The sequence below is a fragment of the Ailuropoda melanoleuca genome, chromosome 11 (assembly GCF_002007445.2).
Source record: "Ailuropoda melanoleuca isolate Jingjing chromosome 11, ASM200744v2, whole genome shotgun sequence".
In the NCBI taxonomy this organism is placed as follows: domain Eukaryota; kingdom Metazoa; phylum Chordata; class Mammalia; order Carnivora; family Ursidae; genus Ailuropoda; species Ailuropoda melanoleuca.
The window spans coordinates 70584473-70606243 of record NC_048228.1 but is presented as its reverse complement, the minus strand read 5'-3'; the positions used below and the strand labels follow the sequence as shown (position 1 = coordinate 70606243).

Genomic DNA, 21771 nt, shown 5'->3' with positions numbered 1-21771 from the left:
AAAAAAAAAAAAAAAAGAAACTCATAAGGAAGAGAAATTATATTTACAGTGCTCTAGGTATTTATAAAAAGAAATCCATATATAAGTAGACCTGTACTGTGGTCAACTGTAATACATGAGGGGACTTAAGTTTTTTGCTTTAAATTTTTTAAAATTACTAATGTTCTACAAATAACAGGTTTTAAAAAATAAGAATAATACAATAAAAAATTATAAAATAAGATGCAATTAGTTTATACTTTACACTGATAATCCTGCTCATTGCTTTTATGGAAAAGCTTAGGGAGAGAAGACTCCTCTCCTTCGAACACAATTCTGTTGATTTGATGACTGGGATAGTCATTCCTTCACCTGGTAGGATATTGTCAAAATGATGCTTAAAACAAAACCAAAAGTTGGAGAAAAAGCCAAATGATAAAAATATGAAAAGAAAGAATGGAAAAGAAGAAAAACTAAATATGCATAATTTGGGATGGAGGAAAAAAAGACAATATTCTTACATTTTGTTTTTTAGCAGACTGTCTTATATAAAGTAAGTACTTAGCAAATAGTGACCTAAACTAAAAACAAACAAGGAAAGGAAATTGTCTAGCACTCCTGAATATTAAAAAAGGCAAAGGAAGTGTTGTGGATTATGAATCTGATATATTTTCTTAATAAAATATTGGTGATTAGTTAAGGAGCTCCAACATGTAGATTACTGAAGAGATGAGACTTTGCTGAACAACAGGATATGTAGAGTATCCTGTTAGAAACCAGGATAAAGAATTCTGATTTTGATTTGATAATAAGAAAGTTTACACTTTGATGCTACAACATAAGCATATTTCTAGTCTACATTTGGAGGACAACCCGACAAGCAGATGCAAAATGTATTCTAAGAAAGCAAAAATTATAAACATGGCAACAGACTTAATTTGAATTGTGCTACACATTGAAAGTACATGAACTAATTACTTCTTAGTGCTTTCTATATTTAGTAACAAATATATGATAATCAAAGTAGGTAATTGGAAATCATGCATTATTATTTAGCGCTTAAATACTTCCTAGTGTCTCTCGACAAATCTATATTACATTAATGTAAGTTATAGTAATGGGAGATTAAATTGCATTGGCTATGAATGCCATATATTATAACTTGAAAGTCCACTAAGAAACTCATTTATTTGTCCTGATAAAATTGCTTTACTTTCAGCGACTACCTCAAAACTGAAAACAAACATGGAATTCTTGCGGGCATAAAACATCTCATTGTTTCTTGGTCTAGTCCATGTTTTAAAAATTGTACTTACCCTTGGGAATGTCAGTGAGTTTGTTTCTTTTTAGAATCAATAACTTTAGAAATGGAAGCCCGCGCCTCAAGCTGCTTCTGTGGCGTTCGCCCCACAAGGACTTAGCACTGGGTAGATCCAGTGAGACAGAGCAGATGGAATTGTTGCTGAGGTTTAGTACTTGCAAAGCGTGGAAGTGTGCAAGAGGGCTTAAGGTGATGTTCGAAATGCGATGGTTGCTGAGGTCCAGATGTTTTATATTCCAGTCTTCCTTCTGCACGTGAGACTGTAAGAGGTCCCTAAGGAAACTGGTGCCCGGATCCTCGGTGGCTGCTGACTGTGGTACGTCCACACGGGTATCGTGCTTTCCAGGAAAAGAACAGTTTGTCAGAAGGCACTCAGAATTGAATAAAATCCTGCCTTTTCTGGATGGGTTTGTCATTGTTCCAGTAAAATAAAGACCTATTAGCATTGTTAGGACTCGGAAATGTAGGTTTTCCATAATGCCTAGAGAAAGGAAAATGGACTTATTCAAAATAATGTATGTGAAAATTAACAGCAAATAAGCAGAAAATTCAAATTTCAATTTAAGATTTAAGAAAATTATCTTGCCTTGATTGCCAGTTTAAGTGCATGTTTGATTTCTTAGAAGTTGGGGCATTAAAATGTAGCTGAAAACGGTAAAGCTATGGGGCGTCTGGGTGGCTCAGTTGGTTCTGTCTGCCTTCGGCTCAGGTCCTGATCCCAGCCGGGAGTCTGCTTCTCCCTCTCCCTCTGCCCACCACCCCACACGTGCTCTCTTACTCTCTCTCAGATAAAGTCTTTTAAAAAATGGCAAAGCTATAGTATACAGTTACACTTATGTTACATTTTAAAGAAATAACTCCCCTGATTTTTCAGAAAATACATATTCACTTGGGCCTCACCTCTGTGTCTGTTGTTCCGGGAACACTCACCATGCAGTCTGCTTCAGAGGGAAACCTACCAAGATTAAAGACTAAGTTTTCTTGCCGGTCATTAGTACTGAGCAAAGTCTATTATGCTTATCTACAACCTGTAATCAGCTACGCAGTTTATTATGTGAGTGACAAGCCATCCAGTTACACTAAACTGTGAACTATGTGAAGGGAAAGTTCAACTCACACAGGAGACTCTTAATTTTTTAAAATTAAATTTACATTTTTTGTGACTTTAAATTTTGAAATTATTGAGATATATACAACATACACAAAATGGGTTATAAAAGGATGCTCTGCATCAGCCCCATGAAGATGTAATAAGATACATAAACATCAAGTATCTTTTCATCAAAGATTGAGAAGCAATTGAAAATTTTTAAGTAAGTATCTACGATGGCTAAATGTATACACAAAAAATTTAAAAGAAAGTGGATACTAAACTCCCCAAAAGACTGTAAGCTCCCAGAAGGGCCATGTTTTCCAAATATCTATTTATCTATAGATATATATAGACAGAGGGAGAGAGAGAGTTCCAGTCACAAGAGACTCTTGCTTGTTTTTAATGATGACTAGAACCATATATATGTGTGTGTATATATATATGTATATACACACATATACATATAATAAAATACATATATAATTCCTCCCCCTCCTCCCCATGTTTTCTATTTTCAATAGTCTGCAGTCTGTCCCAGGGTTATGCTGTTTGGATGACTAAATGCATGGAGTGAATGAAATTTAACATGCAACTTTTAAACTGTGGTTTTATACAAGGTCAATTCTCCACATTTTGCAGGGCACCTAAATCCAGGTACTCATGGCCATGAACCGTAAAGGTGCCCTACAGCATGGAGGAGTGATTTATTTTTGGAGCGTGCCTCTTACCAAATACCAAAAGTTGAATTAATTTGTCCAGCCAGAAAGATATTTGTTTCTGTATTCAAAGCTGCAATCATTATAAATACAACTGTATACCAAGTTAATGTAACAATGTCACAACCAAAAAATATAGTCATTCACAGGCACGTTACTTTGCATTATTGAAGAGAAACATATGATTGGAAAATACTTACGGGGGCAGAAGTTAAAGATTTTCATTGACCTTGTTCTTTTTAAGTTGAAGAGATTATCTGAGTTCAAAAAGCTAGATAAGGATAATTTTACATCTTAAAATGAAAGACACCGATTTGTAAAGAAAAATTATGTATACTACATACAGACTTTTATTTATAAGGTAAAGAACCTCTGAAAACTTTCTAAGGAAATTGGAAACAGTTAGGTAAAATGTCAGTCTTTAAATGGACACATTCAAGCCTAAGTATGAGGAAGCAGAGATACTGGAGGTGTGTGTGTCAGAGAGTGGGAGACATAGGAGGAAGGAAACAGAAAGGACAACGGAAACCAAGAGGCCATTCTTATATAAAAGAGAAGTTAAAACAATTAGAAGAAAGCAGAAGAAAGTATGTTTGGTAAGATGTAGGAAGAACACAACAACAGTAACAGTTTCTAAGGCATACCTTATGGTCCTTAAGTTGTCAAATGGGTCTCTGTCTGGATCTAGCCAGGTGGGGATTTAGACCTGAGCCTTTGAGGCTCCACCCATCCGCCCCTGGAGCCTGCCTGGCCCTGGCAAACCTTCGCCCTTTCGTCTTCCAGGCTCTGGCCTCTTGCCACAGTAACAGTGTGCACATTCCCCTGGGACACGGAGGGAGGAGCCACTAGAGAGAGACAGTCTGCAATGCACAGAGAGTAGGTCTATCCAAACAGGAATTGTACAGCTTGGAGCTATGAGCTCCAGGATTCCAGAGAGATTACATAAACACTAATGTCTTTAAGTATTATCAAGCTATAGTTAAATCCATCACGTTTGTATGATTAAGTAGAAACCTGCCAGAATTTTAACCATTAAAAAATCAACAGCAAACAATTTACAGAATCTTTATTGTAAATAGAGATCATTAATAGTTATTACAAACTGAATTAACTGAAACTCAGGTTAGCAATCTGAAACAGAGTTATAGGTTATTTTTGTATGGCATAATTTGTAGTCTTTGCCCCCTCAACACTTTTTAAAAGACTACTAAAATTATCAGCATTTCAGTGGTCTCTTTTTTGTCAAGTTTAGCACCGTAACATTACTTTCCTCTTAAAAAAAATTCGTTCAAAGCTAAATAAAACTTCCACCTTTCATCATTAAAACTATCACACAAAATTTATTACTTTTCATAATGCAAAAAGAATATAAATAAGAATATTTTTAAATATTGCAGACCATATATAGGCAGACACTTGTGTTGTTTTGTATTTTCCTAGCTGCCCACTGGATGGTTTCTGAAATACTTTGCTTTTATTTCGTTTGTCTCCCTCGTCATTGCAACCTATCTCTGAAGTACTGCAGTTATTTAAACAAGCATGTATCTACCCCCCTTTTCTGGGATCCTGTCTGTCGGTCTACTTTCCCCAAGTCTGCTGCTTTTCCTATCAGTGCTCAATGCAGTGGACGAACAACTAGTAGAAAGAGGCAAAGTTAACATTTCAGTTTTTGAAAAATACCATCTGGTGGTGAGAATGAGAATGAGGTAAAGCTGAAGCTTTACCCTTACGCAAAGTAGATCACAAGTGAAATGGACGGTTTGTTCTTGATCTCATTTCCAGTGAGCTTTCCAGGCCTACATCTCAGTGAAAAGGCAAGGGCTACCTGCAAAGTGTCCTAAAATACTATATACCTGTTACCTTTACAATCAGTTCTACAAAAACATCAAAATATCCTCTCATGTTAAAAGCACTTAATGGAAATGTATCAAAAACACAAGTATTTCTCAAAGAGGAGTAAAAATAGATTGCTTCGTGAATTATACTCAATAAATAATACTTTGTAACGTAGTGTTTTGTGGTTTTGTAAAAATATTTCAAGAGACTTTCAAAACAAATCTAAATAGAGCAGACAAGTAAAGAATGTAAAATTAAAAATATACTAAGCATCTGAATGAAAATTCCAATGGATTTTTCTGAACATCATTCAAATATGAAATGACACTGAATATATTCAAAGATCTGAATATCACAACAATTAATAACACTCAGAAGTCATAAAGTTCACATTTTGGGTGATGGGCATTAAGGAGGGCACGTGATGTGATGAGCACTGGGTGTTATAAATTTTATTGAACACTACATCAGAAACTAATGATGTACTATAAGTTGGCTAATTGAATTTAAATAAAAAAATAAAATTCACTTTTTCCTTCATTTAAAAACTGTACTCAGTATTATATAGTAAGTCAATCTCTTTTAGTACATTTTAATGACTATTCATAATCTCTAAGGCATTTGGTTGTTCTATCAGAGAGAACTGTGACTATACTGAATGCAAATTGTTTTTTGTATTGATTTTCTTATCTACACAGTTCAAAGAGACCAGGACAGAATACCGTTATACTTGAATGCAGTGCAGGGCTTAGGATTTATCTCTACTGCTTATTTCACAGCAAACTATTCTGAAAACTAGGCCCCTGATGCTGTGTGTGATTAATAATACCAGAGAGCTCCTTTTAAGTCAAATATAAAATACATTAAAAATCAACTGCCTTGAGGGTTGTAAATCTTTACAATGGGATTGTGATATGAGGAGCAGAGATCAGTTCTCATACTTACTCAAAAGTTACTTAAAGATTCATTTTATGTATTCGCACCCTTTACACCAGTGTGGCCTGACCTTGTTCAAGGCCTACTGCACATTGCACTGGGTGCTATCTGAATGCCACACCGGGGTGAACTCACCAGCCATTCCCAGCCCCTCGGACTTGCCTGGGGCCATGGCCTCCCACTTCTCACTGTGTTGCCTTAAGGCCTGAAGGTATAAATATCTTAGTAACCCTTTTACCCAATTCAGGTACTACCAGGTGCCCAGGCCCATCAGTTAGGAAACTGCAGTAACCTACAACTAGGCTAATCTGACTTCCCTATAGTATAATATTTTGGAATTGGTTTAAGCTAGTTTAAAACCTGATAGCAGTTGGCCATTTTTTTTTTTTTTTGACACGAGATTTATTTTTCTTTTCAAACTAGAGTAAGCATGGCTGTTTTGATTCTTATCTGCTTAGGTAAGTTTGAATTAGTCTCTCTTCATTTTTCTAGAGTTTTAAACATTAAGCCTTCAATGAAGATAGTGAAAAGAACACAGTATTTGGAAGCAGGTACATCTAGATTTGAATCACATGCGAGTTCCAATCCCAACCTGGCCGGCTATTTCTTATGTGACATTTCTTAAGTTTCTTAACTTCTCTGATCCTCAGTTTCCTGATGGATAAAACTGGGATAATAACACCGACATCCAGAGCTGTGGTGAGAATGAGCGATATTACAGATGCAGTGCCTGGGACAGTGCCTAGCATGTGTTAGATGCTCAGTAAATGACAGCTGTCATCAGGATTTAACAGTTAAAGCTGAGATGGTGTTTCAGTTTCTACCACATTGTGAACACTTCGTCCTCATCAATATTTAAAGAGTAAACATTCTATTACAGAGTATTTTCATCCTAGTGCAAAACTAAGAAACCACAGTTTCTTACCAGCTCACATATGTGACGTTCTTTAATGACTTCACTTACATTGAGAATACGGCTGAAAATTAATGCACTAAAAATCGGTCTTTTCTCTTAGAAGCCAAAAGACAGAGCATGTAACATTTATTCATGGTGTATCCCCATTAGTTACCAAAATTTACTTACAGTGAGTCTAAACAGTTGCTTCAGCCCTTTATCCTTTAAACAAGGAAAAGTGGGATTTTAAAAACACTTCTTTAAAGATTAATTTTGCTTGTATTCACTTCTGATAATTACTTTAGAACTGTAATTTGAAGATCAGTGCAACTTAATGAACTGTATTAAAATTTAGGCTCTCTGAGACAATCTTTTAGATATGGAGATTACATAATAGATACAGTAGTGCTCTGTAGATAAAAGGAGAGTTATCGCAAACTCTCTAAAAACATGACTTGCATGCACACTCTTAAAAAAAAGTCGAGTCGAGATATGAACACGTGGGTGACCTCTCAGGTTCTTCTAGTGAGTGTTTCCGCAGGGGTTGTCTGAGATCTGGCAGCCCATGTTCCGGCCTGTTACTTGTACTTTGAAGAGCGTTCCATCCGCACACATACAGAGCTTGTAGCGCACCCAGTCACCAGTTCCAAACTGGTCTCCACTGGAGGAACTAGGTAGGCGAGTCGTGCTAACCATCACAGTTCCATTTAGGATGATGCTGTTTTCCTATCAGGAGAACAACAGTATGATTTATTTACCTCCACAAGTGGTGACAGGACAAAATTAATAAACAAAACTTAGAATACTAACAAGAAAAATAGGTAGTAAAAAACAGTAAAGTCATGACCAACACAACAACAAAGAAAACAAAACCAATGTCAAGATTCAACTAGTGACCTCTTTAGTTCATAATGCATAACAATACAGTTATAACACACGTTATTAAAATTATATCAAAATTCCTAAGTGCATAAGACTGATACAGATAATTTTCATTTTTTATTTCCTAAGAGAGTTTTTACAAAGTTACTGACTGGTACGTTTCTGATGATGAGAAGAAAAACACTTTTTCTCCTACAGAAAATTAATTTTAATTTCTAATGTTTTTGCAACACCACATATGAAAGTTCAAACCCGACAATTTTGAAAACCAGGCACTCAAAGAAAACTGCCTTGAGGTTCTCTTCTTCAAGCCCACTGTTTCAGAAACATTCTTGTACTGTAGGCCCTTTCTTTTTGGGACTTCTAAGCCTCTCTCTCCCTTTTTCCTCCCTCTTTCCTTTTCTTCTTTTCATTCATTCAACAAATAATTATTAAGTGTCTACTATGAGTTAGATACTATTCTAGGTGCTAACCATACAGCAATCAACAGACAGCCAAGTTCTCATGCAGTTGACATTTTAATGAGGAGGGGCAGACAATAAACATGTGAACAGGTAAAATAAATCAAACATCACTGGAGGAAAAAAGGTGAGCAGACAGAGACCAAGCAGGGGCTCTGTTTACAAAGGGTAGTCAGGGAAGGCCTCTCTGATAAGGTCACAAAAGCAGCAGAAACTGGGTGACATGCATAAGCCATGTGGGCAATGGGGGAAGGGCCCCTCAGGCAAAGGACCCAATACATGCAAAGGCCCCAGTGTGAAGATGTGCTAGGTGTTCGAGGAACAGGTGGAAGCCAGCGTGGCTAAAGCAGACAGCACAAGAGTCGACTGGTAGGAGATGAGTCAAAGAAATAACTTGGGGCCAGACACGTTAGGGAAGGGAATGGACTTTGAGTTGTATCCCCAGTTAGATGAGAAGCTATTTGGAGGGATGTGAACGTGAAAGTGATGTGATCTTTGAGGAAGGATCACTGTGGCTGCTGTACAGACAGCTGACTCCGTACAGACAGCTGATCACAGGGTGACTGAGAAAGAGGCCAGACCATTTAGGAGGCCGTTCCAACAGTGCAGCGGGACGTGGTGGCAGTTCATTCCACGGGGGGTGGGGGTGGAGGTGGTGGAGGCAATGAGAAGCAGCCAGACTCTCGCTTTTGAAGGCAGAGCCAGAAGGCTTTGCTGATGGACTGATGGGCACCATTTAACAAGATGGGAACACTGAAAGAAAGGCATATTTGGGGAGAGAGGGAGGGTATGAAGATTTTAGACTTGTTGAATTTGAGATGGCGATTATGCACTGGAGTGAGATGGTAAGAATTCTAGCTGGGTGTGTGAGTCTTAGTTCAGAGGAGAGATTAAAGCAGGAGTTCCAGATTTGAGAGTCATCAGGTAGGTCATAGACGGCATTCGAAGCAATAAGACAAAGTTGTGTTTGAAGAAATGGAAATAGCTAATTGACTATGTAGTGTTAGTATGCATATGGAATAAACAGAAGCCTGGAGTGATGAATTTTGAAATTTTGTTCCAATGTTGCCATCTTGTGGTCATTTAATTTTACTTTCTTTAAATTGCTAGAGCAGTTATTTCTTTAAACGCAGTTTGATAAAATTCTTTCTTTTTTAAAAAAATTTTTCCTTATAATTAGCTATATACTTAAAAACTAACCACTGATATTAACTGGATTATAAAGCTAATTATCTTTTCAGTACTTGGTGCTTGTTTTTCTTTAACTGTGGAGAAACTGGTATATATATATGTATTTCAAAGTATCTTAATATTTCCCATATCAACAACACATAGACTTTTCAAGTAGAAAAAAGAGAAAAGATTTAGATAACTTGCTAATGGCTATATGCAGCTCTATCACACCTCTTGCTTCTTTGAATTTCCAGTGCTGACAATAACAGCCCCATTGTGACCGTTCTTCAACACTATTCTCTTAGAGGAATGGCTTCTTACTATAACACATGCAAAAAACACTCAGTATTGCTATTGAGTTTCTAGCAAGAAACACATTTATGTTTATCTTTATTATTTAGAAATTGTAGTATGTGTTTTAGAGGAGAAAGCTATTTATGAAAATGGAAAACTTAATTTTTTAAAGCTTATTTTTTCTAAATTAAAATAAATTTAAATAAAAGGAAATAATTATTTTATGTGTCCTTAGGTTTAAGTTTATTTTTGTCATATATGATGCTTGGTAAAATAAATTTAATTAGCTTTGGTTAAGTAGCATATAGCAGGTGGCCAAAGACATTTTGAATAAATATGCTTTGATCAAAACTGTGAGCAGGTAAACCATTTTTGGACTTCTGGCTCCCTTATATGAGATATGTTACCCGCTGAAGTTCAGATATAATCTGTGAAGGACAAAACTTCACTTTTCAATAGCTATAATAAAGGCAAAATCTCTTTCCTTTGCAGTTAATAATAGATGGGTAAATAAAATACATTTTGTACATTTGGTAATTGATTTTCACACCACTGGATATGAAACTCAGGAAAGGGCATGAAAAATCTTTAATTAAAAAAAAACCCAACAACTTCAGGGAATGGATACTTACTATGATAATTCTTACTTTGAGAATTCTTTCAGAATTTTGGAAGTTTATTTATTTTTACCTTTTAAAATAATATAGGTATCATGTTGTGAAAATTTTTTTTAGAAAACAAGAGGCAAGCAGAAAGAAAAATAAAAGTAAAGTCGTCTGTTATCCTGCTACCCATAGCCAACCATTGTTGACATTTTGGCATACCCTTCCAAGTTTTTATAAATGTACATACATATTAAAAAATGAAAATGAGGGGCGCTGGGGTGGCACAGCGGTTAACCGTCTGCCTTCGGCTCAGGGCGTGATCCCGGTGCTATGGGATTGAGCCCCACATCAGGCTCCTCTGCTATGAGCCTGCTTCTTCCTCTCCCACTCCCCCTGCTTGTGTTCCCTCTCTTGCTGGCTGTCTCTATCTCTGTCAAATAAATAAATAAAATCTTAAAAAAAAATTATAAAAAAAAAATGAAAACGAGATATTTCACAAACTGTAACTTTCTTTCACTTTAAAGTGCATTTTGAACATCCTTCCATGTCAAAAAATATACAACTACATTACCATTTTTAGTAATTGTATACTATTCCACAAATAGATTTATGTGCCCAAGAATCTAATAATTCTCTAAAACTCTTAAGAAATACTCACCGCCTTTAACTCCATATTACCACCCATGTGAAATTCAATGGTTTTGCCCATAATGAATACACCTTCATTTCCACGCACGATAGCACGCCCATCAACTTTTATATTTAAGTCACTAGTAGCATTGCTGGTAATCTGAAAATTAAAACAAAAAGTAATAAAAAGCATTTCTAAATTAAAGTGAGAATTATTATCAGAGACAGAGGAACAGGAGTTTCAACCACGGAATATGAAAGGCAAGAGTTTTCAGTCATGTTTTATAGGTGTTGAGAGAGAGAGATGTGACTTGATAATGATCAGATGACAAATCTAGAACTAACCAATCCTTCCCACTGTTCTAGAATTTATTCTTTCACATCACTATAAAACAGCAAAACTCCCCTCCCGCTTTGTAACTTTAGACAGTAATTCTCTTCCATTAATAAAGCAAACAAAATAAATCATACCCTTTCAGTAGATGCTTTTTGAACATTCAGACTTTTCACTCCACTTGGCAAATGAAACTCATGTGTTTCATAGTCTGTGCTGAATAAGATATTCTGAGTCCTCGGGTCAAAAAACTGCATACCAATGTCACTTGTAATAGAAGTTTTGTTCTTTTCTACACTGAGCTTTGTTGTCCCTTGCTGAAAAACAATCTTCAGAGAAACACTTTATCATGAATATGTTTTCAAAGGAGACTGCATCCAAAATTCATAACGAACATTATCAAACACTTTATAATAACAGACTAAGTTCACATAATTTTAATTGTATCTGTCTGTCCTGTCTCTATCCACTTGGGAAAAGAGTTCTTTAAAATAAGGGTTTATATGCTTGTTTGCATGGGTCACAGGGCATATAGACAGATCTGGGCCTAAGATGCATAAGGGGTGGTAAGAATACCTCCTTGAGGTTCTATTCCATTGAAAACCTGTGTTACAGTAGCCACTTGGCAAGGGCTGCTGTAGACTCTATTGGCATATTCCCTTCTAGACTCCCAGAAAGTACAGGGTATTCCAATCTGGGAAGGCGCTTTGTTTGCTGGTTCCTTTGCATGGAGAAGAAAGAGAACACTCTATTCCTAGAGTAATTAATCTGTTACAGAAAACGCTACCATATTAAGATATTAAGAAAGCATGTAATATTAACAGATATAAGACCAACAATATTATTAAATATGCTTATGAATATTCTCTTGAGGAAAATATCCATTTCCAATAATCAACTCTAGGTTTTTACAAAGAATTTTTCTCTAATGCCCCTCAATTGATATGGTAACTTACAGGCTGGTTGTTGCCAGTGATAACCAAGTTTTCATTTCGCCTTCCTCCTACTGTGCTTTTATAAAGAGGATGTATAACTCCCATGTCAGATACTTGCTTAAACCGGAGCAGGCCACTCTCATGGAACTCCATGCTGTCACAGCCATTTGGTCCAATGCGAATCACAGCCCAGATAACAAGTGTTATCTAAAAGAGAACACAAGCCCCCTGTTAATAGGTAGCACACATTTAACATTATTAGAAAACAAACAGAAAAGGTAATTGCCAAAGGATTAAACTTCCTAAGATGTCTCATCAGTGATAATGAACACATCAATTGGTTTTCCACTTATAAACAAAACCAATTTTATTTTTATCAAGGTATTACAGGCAAATAGCTAAGTCAAAAAGTGCTAGAAGAGCAGTTTCTTGGGGCACCTGGGTGGCTCAGTCGGTTAAGTGTCTGCCTTCGGCTCAGGTCATGATCCTGGGGTTCTGGGATCGAGCCCCACATTGGGCTCCTTGCTCAGCAGGAAGCCTGCTTCTCCCTCTCCCTCTGCTGCTCCCCCTGCTTGTGCTCTCTCTCTGTTAAATAAATAAATAAAATCTCAGAAAAAAAAAAAGAGCAGTTTCTTACTTCTTCTGCTCCCTCCACATCTCGTCTAGGAACAGTCACTTTCACCAATTTTAGGCATTTCATCTAGAATTTATTCCAGATTTTTAACTGATATATTATCTTCACTCATCAATTTGAGGTTTTATCTATTAATATCCTACTTTAGCAGATGGGAATTTATCTCATTTATATTTCTTTTCCCCTGCTCCCATCTCGAGTGCTGGCTAGACCCAGGTTCCGTATTTTTAGTACCGTAAGTACAAATTTTAAGTAATAGTGTAAGTACTGTTCACTGTTAAGCCAAATACTGTAGCTAAGAGAGCAGTTCCTTTCTGGTACTCCGTGTCACTTGGAATTTCCTATTTGTCTTTCTCCAGCACTGGACCACATTTGCTTCGTTTCTTTGAAAACCTGACTGGATCTTTTCAAAACCTCCAATGTTTCTGTAAAATGTCAGTCAGTCAAAGGTTCTCAAAGTCCAAACCTCTTAGAGAATTTATTCTATGAGTTCTATTTTCCTCTCTCAGGAAAGCTTGCTGGAACTCTGATCCTCTTGCTCCAATCTGGCCTATTCCCCTGGGGTATGCAACGCAGTCGTAACTTGCGAACTTTCCATTTACTTTCAGGCTGGAACTTCTTCGTCTTTGTCGGTGCTGGACACCCCATGTCCTGCATCCCTCCCTCCAGCTCTCTGCGAGTTAGTGCTTTCTTGCAGTGAGCACCTCCTCCACTGGCCTCCTTAGAAAGAATATACGTGAAGGAAATTTTGAGAGTGTGCATGGTTAAAAAACATCATTATAAGCCCTCACATTTGATTAACAGTCTAGCTTGATAGACATTTCTAGGTTTCGTGTTATTTTCTCTCTGAATTTTCAAGGCCTTTGCTGTCTTGCTGTCTGGTTTGCAAGGCTGCATTTGAGAGGTTTGATGCCTCTGATTTTGTATTCTTCATACATAACCTGTTTTTATTTTTCTTCTTCAAGATTTTAGGATCTTCTCTTTATCCTTGGTTTTCTTAAATTTCACAGTCATGGCCTTGGTGTGAGTCTTTTTTATGCATGACACTTGACCCAGAATGGTAGTTTTCAATCTGTTCTAGGAAATTTTCTTGGTTTATTTGATAACTTCTTCCCCAGTGTTCTTTCTTATCTCTTTCTGAAACTCCTATTAACAGAATGTTACACTTCCTGGATTGATTCTTTAATTTTGTTGAGCTTTCTGGAAGGGTTCCTTTTCTTTATCTTCTAATCTCTCTCTTTCTCCATTCTATCCATCTGTCCATCCACCCATCCCTATGTATTTCTGCAAGTTCTTCCTTATTCTTTAATCACATGTCATCCTTGTTTCATGGATGTAATATCCTCTCATTTCTCTGAAGATACTGGTTTTAGTTTTTTAAGTTTTCTGTCATTCATTTTATTTTCTCTATCTCCCTGAATTCCTATTTTCCCCATGTTTTGTGTTTTTAGTCTCCATCATTTTTCAATTCTGGGAGCTTTCCAAAAAATCCCTTGACCCCTGGTGGCTCAGCGTTCATATTTAACAGTGAGGTTTAAAAAAGTGCATGGAAAAGTTTTCTGAGTGGGGTAGGGTTTGTGACAGACAGGCTCCCCGGCAGGAGATTAGGTGACTTTTTCGTGGGGACCTGACAAGTGTCAGTATCTACAGGTTTTTTCTCCAGAGGCTTCGGTTTTGCCAGAACAGGCTATTTCGCCTCTCACCTGTGGGGCAGAAGCCTGGTGCCAGGGAGCTGGGACAGAGACTGAGAAGAGAGCTGGAGAGCTGAGAAACGGAGTCTCAGCACTCAGAACTCAGACTTCCCCACCTGCAGCATGGAAACCCATCCCTACCCTCCTCTGCACAGTATCCTCGGGCAGGAAGAATCCTCTCCCTTCCATAACATGCTGTGTGGGGTTGAAGAGGCGAGGCTGCCTAACTGTTGGCTGGAAGGGAGAGGAAGGCGAGGGATCTCATGGCTCTTTCTACAGGGTTTTCAAAAAGCTGTCTTCAGTTCCTGCCTCACTCCTGCTTTTCACGGTACTTGTATTTCCAATTCCTAATGATTCTGTGAGGCATTTTCTCCAACACACAGAAGCAGTTTCTCTTCTCTGGTAAGTTATCTGCCATTTCTCCTCCTGCTTTTTTGTCTTTTTTTTTTTTTTTAAGATTTTATTTATTTATTCGACAGAGATAGTGACAGCCAGCGAGAGAGGGAACACGCAGGGGGAGTGGGAGAGGAAGAAGCAGGCTCATAGTGGAGGAGCCTGATGTGGGGCTCCGAACCCATAACGCCGGGATCACGCCCTGAGCCGAAGGCAGACGCTTAACCGCTGTGCCACCCAGGCGCCCCTTTTGTCTTTATATATTATAGTTTAGGATTTCGGCTGCTTCCCATGTTCTTTCAAGATATTTTGGTTTCTTGACATTGTCACCTTGGAATGAGCTTTTTAAAGAGGAAGGGGATGAAAATGTCTTCATTCTGCCATCTTAACCAGAAGTTTCCAACAAAAAATTTTTTTAGATAAAATAAATTCAGAACACGTGCTCCTAGTAAAGCTATTTACAGTACCAGCTCTTACCAATGTAAGGGAAGAATTAGAAACGAACGTTTTGGATATACATAAAATATAAAGGACTGGCTTGAAAGTACTAGAAGTCAAAAATAAAAATAAATGGAATCACTTTAGAACCACTGTAGCCCGTGTACATCAGTCACTGGTAGACCAGTAACCATCCTCTGAATACGTCATCTACACGTGTGCTAGAGGGGTTCAAGTTTAACCCTCAGGTACTTACAACCTTGGATTAAGTCCTTTAGAAAAGCAAGTATCTTTGGAAAAGACAACATACTAGGTCTTTAGCACCTTAACGTAAACTGGTCTACCAGATCCTTTCATTCTTTGACAACAGAGACTTAAGACCTCAAAATATAACCCTCTGCTGTCAAACAAGGTTTACAATTTTAAAATCTAGTTGAGGAGGTAAGACTAAATTTAGGAAAAGCTGAATGAAAACAGAAAGGATTATATTTTTTAGGAGAGGTGAAGGCAGTAAAGTCATGATGGCAAAGGTCTCTTCTACTGAGTTGACTTTATCCTTCCAAAAGTTAAGTCCTTTAAAGGGAATATTCCATGCACATTTTCTTCTAAATAAAAATAATACATGGCAATATTAGCATACTAGGTTTTTAAAATATGTAACATATTAATGACAACTCAATAAGAGGTACAGACTTACAGTCATAAAATAAGTAAGCCACAGAGATGAAAAGTACAGCATAGAGAATATAGTCAATAACACTGTAGTAATGTTGTATGGTGCCAGATGGTGACTACACTTAGGGAGCACTGAGTAATGTATAGAACTGTCCAATGCCCATGTTGTACACGTGAAACTAATATAACATCGTATGTTAACTACACTTTAATAATACATTTTAAAAATGCCAGTGGTTCTTTTCTGTAAGTGTGTAAAAGCTGGAATCTCCTGTTGTTTTTCAAAGTCTGTATCAGGAGAAAAAAACATTTGATAAAATGTACTCTTGGTTGTGAAATTAGGAAGACAGGATTCTGTTAGACAATACTTTGGAGAATAAGCAAGTCAGGGGCTCTTTGTGTACACTATGAAGGGCAATTGTGCATCTAAAAAAACTTAGTAAGAGATAAAACACATATAGAAAAGGAGAAAGAGGGCTTCAAAAGAAATTATAGAAACAAAGTCCAAGATTTCACTAAAATGTTCCCCATGGTAATTAAAAAAAGAAAATTCTGTACCACATACTTACAATTAAATTGATGACAGCCAGGATAAACAAGAGGATAATGACACAGATGGCTAAATTGCCCTTTCTTCCTCTCAGTCCTGTTTTATGGAGACGATCTTCATCAATTGGAATATATCCGGCTTTGAAATTACTATTGTGCTCCTTATTGACATTCCTTCTCTCGACAGCCTTCTCACGCATGGACTTCTTTACAGGACCATTGGAACTTTGCTAAAAACAAAATACAACACAACGGAACAGCCATACTCATTCTTTTCAATGAATTTATGAAGTGCAAATTCCTAACGAAAGAAAGCTGAACTGGTTAGTGATATATTTTCCATGAATAAACTTTAAGTCATGTTGAGTTGCAGGCTCCAAGTCAGGACGTTCCTACGCTTAGAGGGGTAGCAGAGAAGAACCTTTAGTGTGACTCTTTGATAACATGTTTCTACCCTCTGCTTTGAATAGACCTAGTGTCCCTAAAGTGCACAACTAGCTCATCTGGGGGAAGAGTTGACATATACATTCCACAGTGGGTCAACTTTTTTTAGTTAATGATTTATAGTGATTTGTTTCAATATATATATATATATTTTCATGTATAAGAAAAAAATTTGGAAAGGCTGAGATACTTTGCTATTTATCATCCCAATTGGCTAAAGCTAACACTATCCTAGATCAGCAGTTTTCAAAAGTATGGGCAGGGGAGACTGGGAGGAGTCCCCTGAATTCTTACAGGAGGCCACAGCATTAAAACTATGTTCAAGATAACACCAAATGTTATTTACCTCTTTTACTCTCCTTTTCTCATGAATGTTCAGTGGAGTTTTCCAGAGGTTAAATGACTGTATGTGATGAAATCAATGCTCTAACAGCAAATGGAATGTGTGCTTGTGTATTCCTGTGTTTCAAATTTTCTCAGGTTTAATTTTTAATACGGTAAATATCAATGACTATAACCCACATAAACAAAAGTTCTTTGGGATCCTCAGTAACTTTTAAGGGCATAAAAATAACTTGAGACTGAAAAGTTTGAGAACCTCTAACTTAGACTATGGTTGAGTAACATTTTTGGTAATACATCATGAACACAGAATGGGTAGAAATGGATACTGCCCAACTTACATACATTTTAGAGCTCCGAGAAAACTTATTTATTGAATAGGCATTTATTAAATATTTTTATTTTATTTTATTTGACAGAGATAGAGACAGCCAGCAAGAGGGGGAACACAAGCAGGGGGAGTGGGAGAGGAAGAAGCAGGCTCATAGCAGAGGAGCCTGATGTGGGGCTCGATCCCATAACGCTGGGATCATGCCCTGAGCCGAAGGCAGATGCTTAACCGCTGTGCCACCCAGGCGCCCCGCATTTATTAAATATTTTTATGTTTAAACACTAATACCACATATAGGAATACTAAAGAAATATAGGGCAGGACCCTTATTCTCTAGATATTACAAATGTGATTTGGGTATAAAGTAGTTAGCAGTGCAACAAAATATTCTGTATGTTCAGGTGCCAGAATCAATAGTGTGGCTAATTCATGCTATGGAGTTCAACGGGTGGAGACACAGAATGGCTTTGCATTTGTTTTCAAGGAAACAGGAAGCAGGTGGGTTAGAGCTGGCAGAGTAGGGAGAATAGAGTTGAAAAGTAGGGCATGTTGAGAAAATTCTTGGGTTGCTGGGTACAAATTCTGGTCTTTCTGTTTAACTAGGAGTCCCTGGAGGTTTTTGAGCACGAATGACATACATTTCAGGATGCTAAATATGTGGGTGTTTGTAGGGTAGAGAGGACACAGGACTACCAGTGAGTAGGCTGTTGGGGATGTTGTCGTAATGGAGGTTTGAAGGAATGAGGTAATGAGGGCCTAAACTAAGGTGGGACGAAAAAGGATAGATTAAAAACATACTTCATGAGAGGAGCTGACTGAATTTGCAGCCAACTTCAAAGAATCTCATGTTTACTGAATGGTGACTAGCTAAATATGGGGAATGGAGGAGGGAGAAGATTCTGCATATGTTGCACTTAAACTAAATGAGAAATAGCCACAGGACTCAAAGGCAAGCGGAAGGATGGAATGGGGTATTAGATCAGTCAGGACTAGAGATACAGATCTGAGAGAGTCCTTAGCCTCGAGGTAAATTAAATCCACGAGAGTGCATCAGTTTACTTGAAAAACAGCATACAGGAAAGAGAACAAAGGGCCGACACAGTTTTGGGAAAATTTAAATGTGCAGCTGTAGTAGAAAATGAGAAATGCAATGAATAGTAAGAAAACCAAGAACGTGCATTGTTGCTGAACTTGCTTTGTCAAGAAGTGCTTCTATAACCTTCAAAGGTGAACTCGGAGTAGCAAACTGGTAAGCTGGACACAGTCTGAAAAGATGCCACATGTATACATGTATTTTCCAATCCAGAAGGAGAAAAGAGGAAAAAGAGAAGAAGATTCTAGCTAAAGAATTATGTACTATCAGAGGAAAACTGTGCTTTTGTTGTTACTGTTAGTAACCGCCCCCCCCCCCAATTTGGGGAAAGACCGTATGTTTGATGGCAGAGGGAAAGAAGCCAAGAGGGGCAAAGACCAAAGCTCTCACAGTAGGGCAGGATAATGTAGGAAACGAAACACTCTAGGAGGCAGGAAAGAAAGTGATACAGAATACATGAGAAAAGGACAGGCTCCCACTTAAATGAAACAGTTCACACCCAGGAGAGAAAGCATTCTTTGTTTTCTTTGAGATGTGAAAGGCAAGGTCATCTGCCAATGAAGAGTGGAGAAGCGGAGAAGCCTACTGGAATCTTATCACAGCGGCAGAGGTAGCAGGCTGGTTAAGCGCTTATGGAAAATAGAAAAAGACAGGAATAATCATTGTGAGTAATGCAGCAGATATAATTTTTGTAATTCCACAAAGCAGTAAGGAAGGCTCTATAGAAGATAATCTACTCACCAGATTTCTTCACAAAACAGGTTGTTGAGTGTTGTGTAGGTGGTGTGTCTGCATGAGGTGCAACATCTATGAGGGTACAAGGGTACTGTAGACATCTTCCAGTGGAATATGCATTTTGATACTTTTTGGCTGAACGTATAGAATACCTTAAAGGAGGTATGCTTTCTTCTAATTTTCACAGACACAGTATGGGCAATTTAAAAGTCAGGGCTTGAATAAAGGTCTACATAAAAGAGAGGACAAAACTGATCCCTCCTGGGATGCATTCTTTACTCTTTTCTGCCAATTCATGCACATTATTATAATCAATTTGATACATTTATGATTTTTTGAAGAGTTACTATATGCCAAATGTTGCAGATCACTAAGACAAGCCAGACATAGCACCTACCCTCAATAAACTTGCTTACCGGCCAGGAGAGTAGACAGACCGGGTCACTAACAATGGCAGTTCAACATGGCAAATGCAGTGGTAGCAAGGATACTGAAAGGTACAGAAGAGGAAGGTAGCTCTACCAGCAAGCAGGTGCATCAAGGGGAAGGTTTTTAAGAAAGGCTGAGATTTCATTTGAATCTTGGGAGGATAAATAGGAGTTAGCCAGGCAAGAGCACAGAGAAAGGCATTCCAGTCAGAGGGAACAGCATGGAAATTTTGAATACAAGTCATCTCAGTGTGAACTAATTTTGGCAGTTTCTGTGGATGGTAAAAGGATGAGTATAGAAATGGGGCAAAGAATAGGGTCAGATGTATGGTTAGGGGCCAGCAAATGAATGGACATAAGTACTGTGTCAAGAACAATGGACTTTATCCTGAAGGTGATGGGGAACTACTAAAAATTTAAAATGGGTTAGTGATACAATCAGATTTGCATTACAGCAAAATCAAAGTCATGTACCAAAAAGAGATAAGCTGGAACAGAAGAGTTTAGAGATGAAGATGTCAACTGTTAGATAAACACTGTTGATATTAGTCCAAAGGAGGGCTTGACTGAGCCTTAGCTGAAGAGAAGATGGGGAGAGGCATTAAGAGGAAGAACCACAGAACCTGGTGATTGATTGGGGAATCTAAGATGACTCTCAGGTAGAGACCTGGTACATAATATGTGGTATATGAAGGAAAAAGAAAACGTGGGGTCCTGTGTTCAAACATCACACCTGGGACAGGAGAGCATGAAACCACATGTGTGTCCCTTCTGAGCTCCCTTAGGCTGGTCCGACTGTCAAGTTTCTAGCTAGGATAACCAAGTGAATGGATGGTTGTAGCCCTTTTAATGGTAAACAGGATGCAATCCAATTTCGTACATTTTTGAGTTCGGGGTGCCTGTGGAAAATTCAGTTCAGGCTGGAGACATAAATGTTTAACTCTGAAGTGGAAACTAAGGAATGGACCAGACTGCCCAGTTTATGTGTAAAGCAAGAACAGAACCTTGTTGGAACCTCCAGAGCATCAGTAGGTAATGTGGATGAAAAAAGAACCATCTAAAACAAGAGGTGATAAGTCAGAAGGGAAATCAGGAAAGCCAAAGAACAATTTTAATCTTAACAAGTCTAAGAAGCTTTTGTCTCCTTTTACTTTCACTCATTCCTTTAGATTTTATTTTACTGTTTTGGTCTGTAGCTTGCCCACTTAGCTGATTTTTCTGCATTTACTTGGCAGTTTGACTTTAAGCTCCTTGAAGGTGGATTCGTGTTTTCTATTTTTTCATGTCCTTCAGAATGACTGTTCCAGTGATACATATTTAACAGTTCTCTAAAATCAGTTAAGTAGTTAAGGTCTTTTCTGAGAACAGAATGCTGGCAACTTGACTTGCATTTATTTTTTTCAATAATGTTGTAGAATGAGACTTTTTCAAAGGAAACTATGGTATCATAGCTTTGTAAAGGGAAATAACAGTTATGGAAAAAAGTGACTATGAAAATTATTTTTATTACAAAAAATATCCTAGCAACTGTAGGTATGTATATGTAACGCATGCATGTATGTGTATGCATATGTATAGCTTGCTTTAGGGGGAAAATAGTCTTTTAAACTACTCTAAGGTACAACTTTACAATGCAGATCAGGAAATACTTGATAAAGCACTAAAAAAAATAATTTTAAACCAACTGGACAGGAGGCAGTTTTAAACTGGTGACCACATCTCCAAAACCAAAGCGGGAGGAGAAACCTGATGCCTGCATATCGGGGACGGCAGACACAAGCAGTGGCCCCACGCAGACATCCAGGCAACAGCTGACTGGTTCTTGGCTGGTGTCAGGGGAGCCTCCCCGCTCAGGGGCTGAGGCTATTTTTACCCGCATCTTCGCTGGCTACCGAACCCGGCACGTCTCCGGCACGTCCTGGCGCAGG

At 37.8% G+C, this 21771-nt stretch overlaps 2 protein-coding genes across 2 annotated transcripts in view; both read right to left on the bottom strand.

The window, feature by feature from the left end:
* Positions 1-1900, bottom strand: part of LRRC66 (leucine rich repeat containing 66) — a gene marked incomplete at its 3' end in the record, with an annotated part of 25737 nt that extends 23837 nt beyond the window's left edge. Inside the window, exon 1 of the mRNA XM_019799832.2 lies at positions 1296-1900. Within this exon, the coding sequence (XP_019655391.2) occupies positions 1296-1776 (481 nt within the window). The remainder of the gene's footprint in view (positions 1-1295) is intronic.
* A 2260-nt stretch (positions 1901-4160) lies between these two features.
* On the bottom strand, positions 4161-16729 carry SGCB (sarcoglycan beta). The gene is made up of 5 exons (XM_011225242.3): positions 16491-16729; positions 12112-12297; positions 11293-11484; positions 10850-10981; positions 4161-7502 (listed from the first exon to the last, which is right to left on the bottom strand). The coding sequence occupies exons 1-5, from the start codon at positions 16668-16670 to the stop codon at positions 7299-7301; spliced, it is 894 nt and encodes a 297-aa protein (XP_011223544.2). The 5' UTR covers positions 16671-16729; the 3' UTR covers positions 4161-7298.
* Between the last annotated feature and the right edge of the window lie 5042 nt (positions 16730-21771).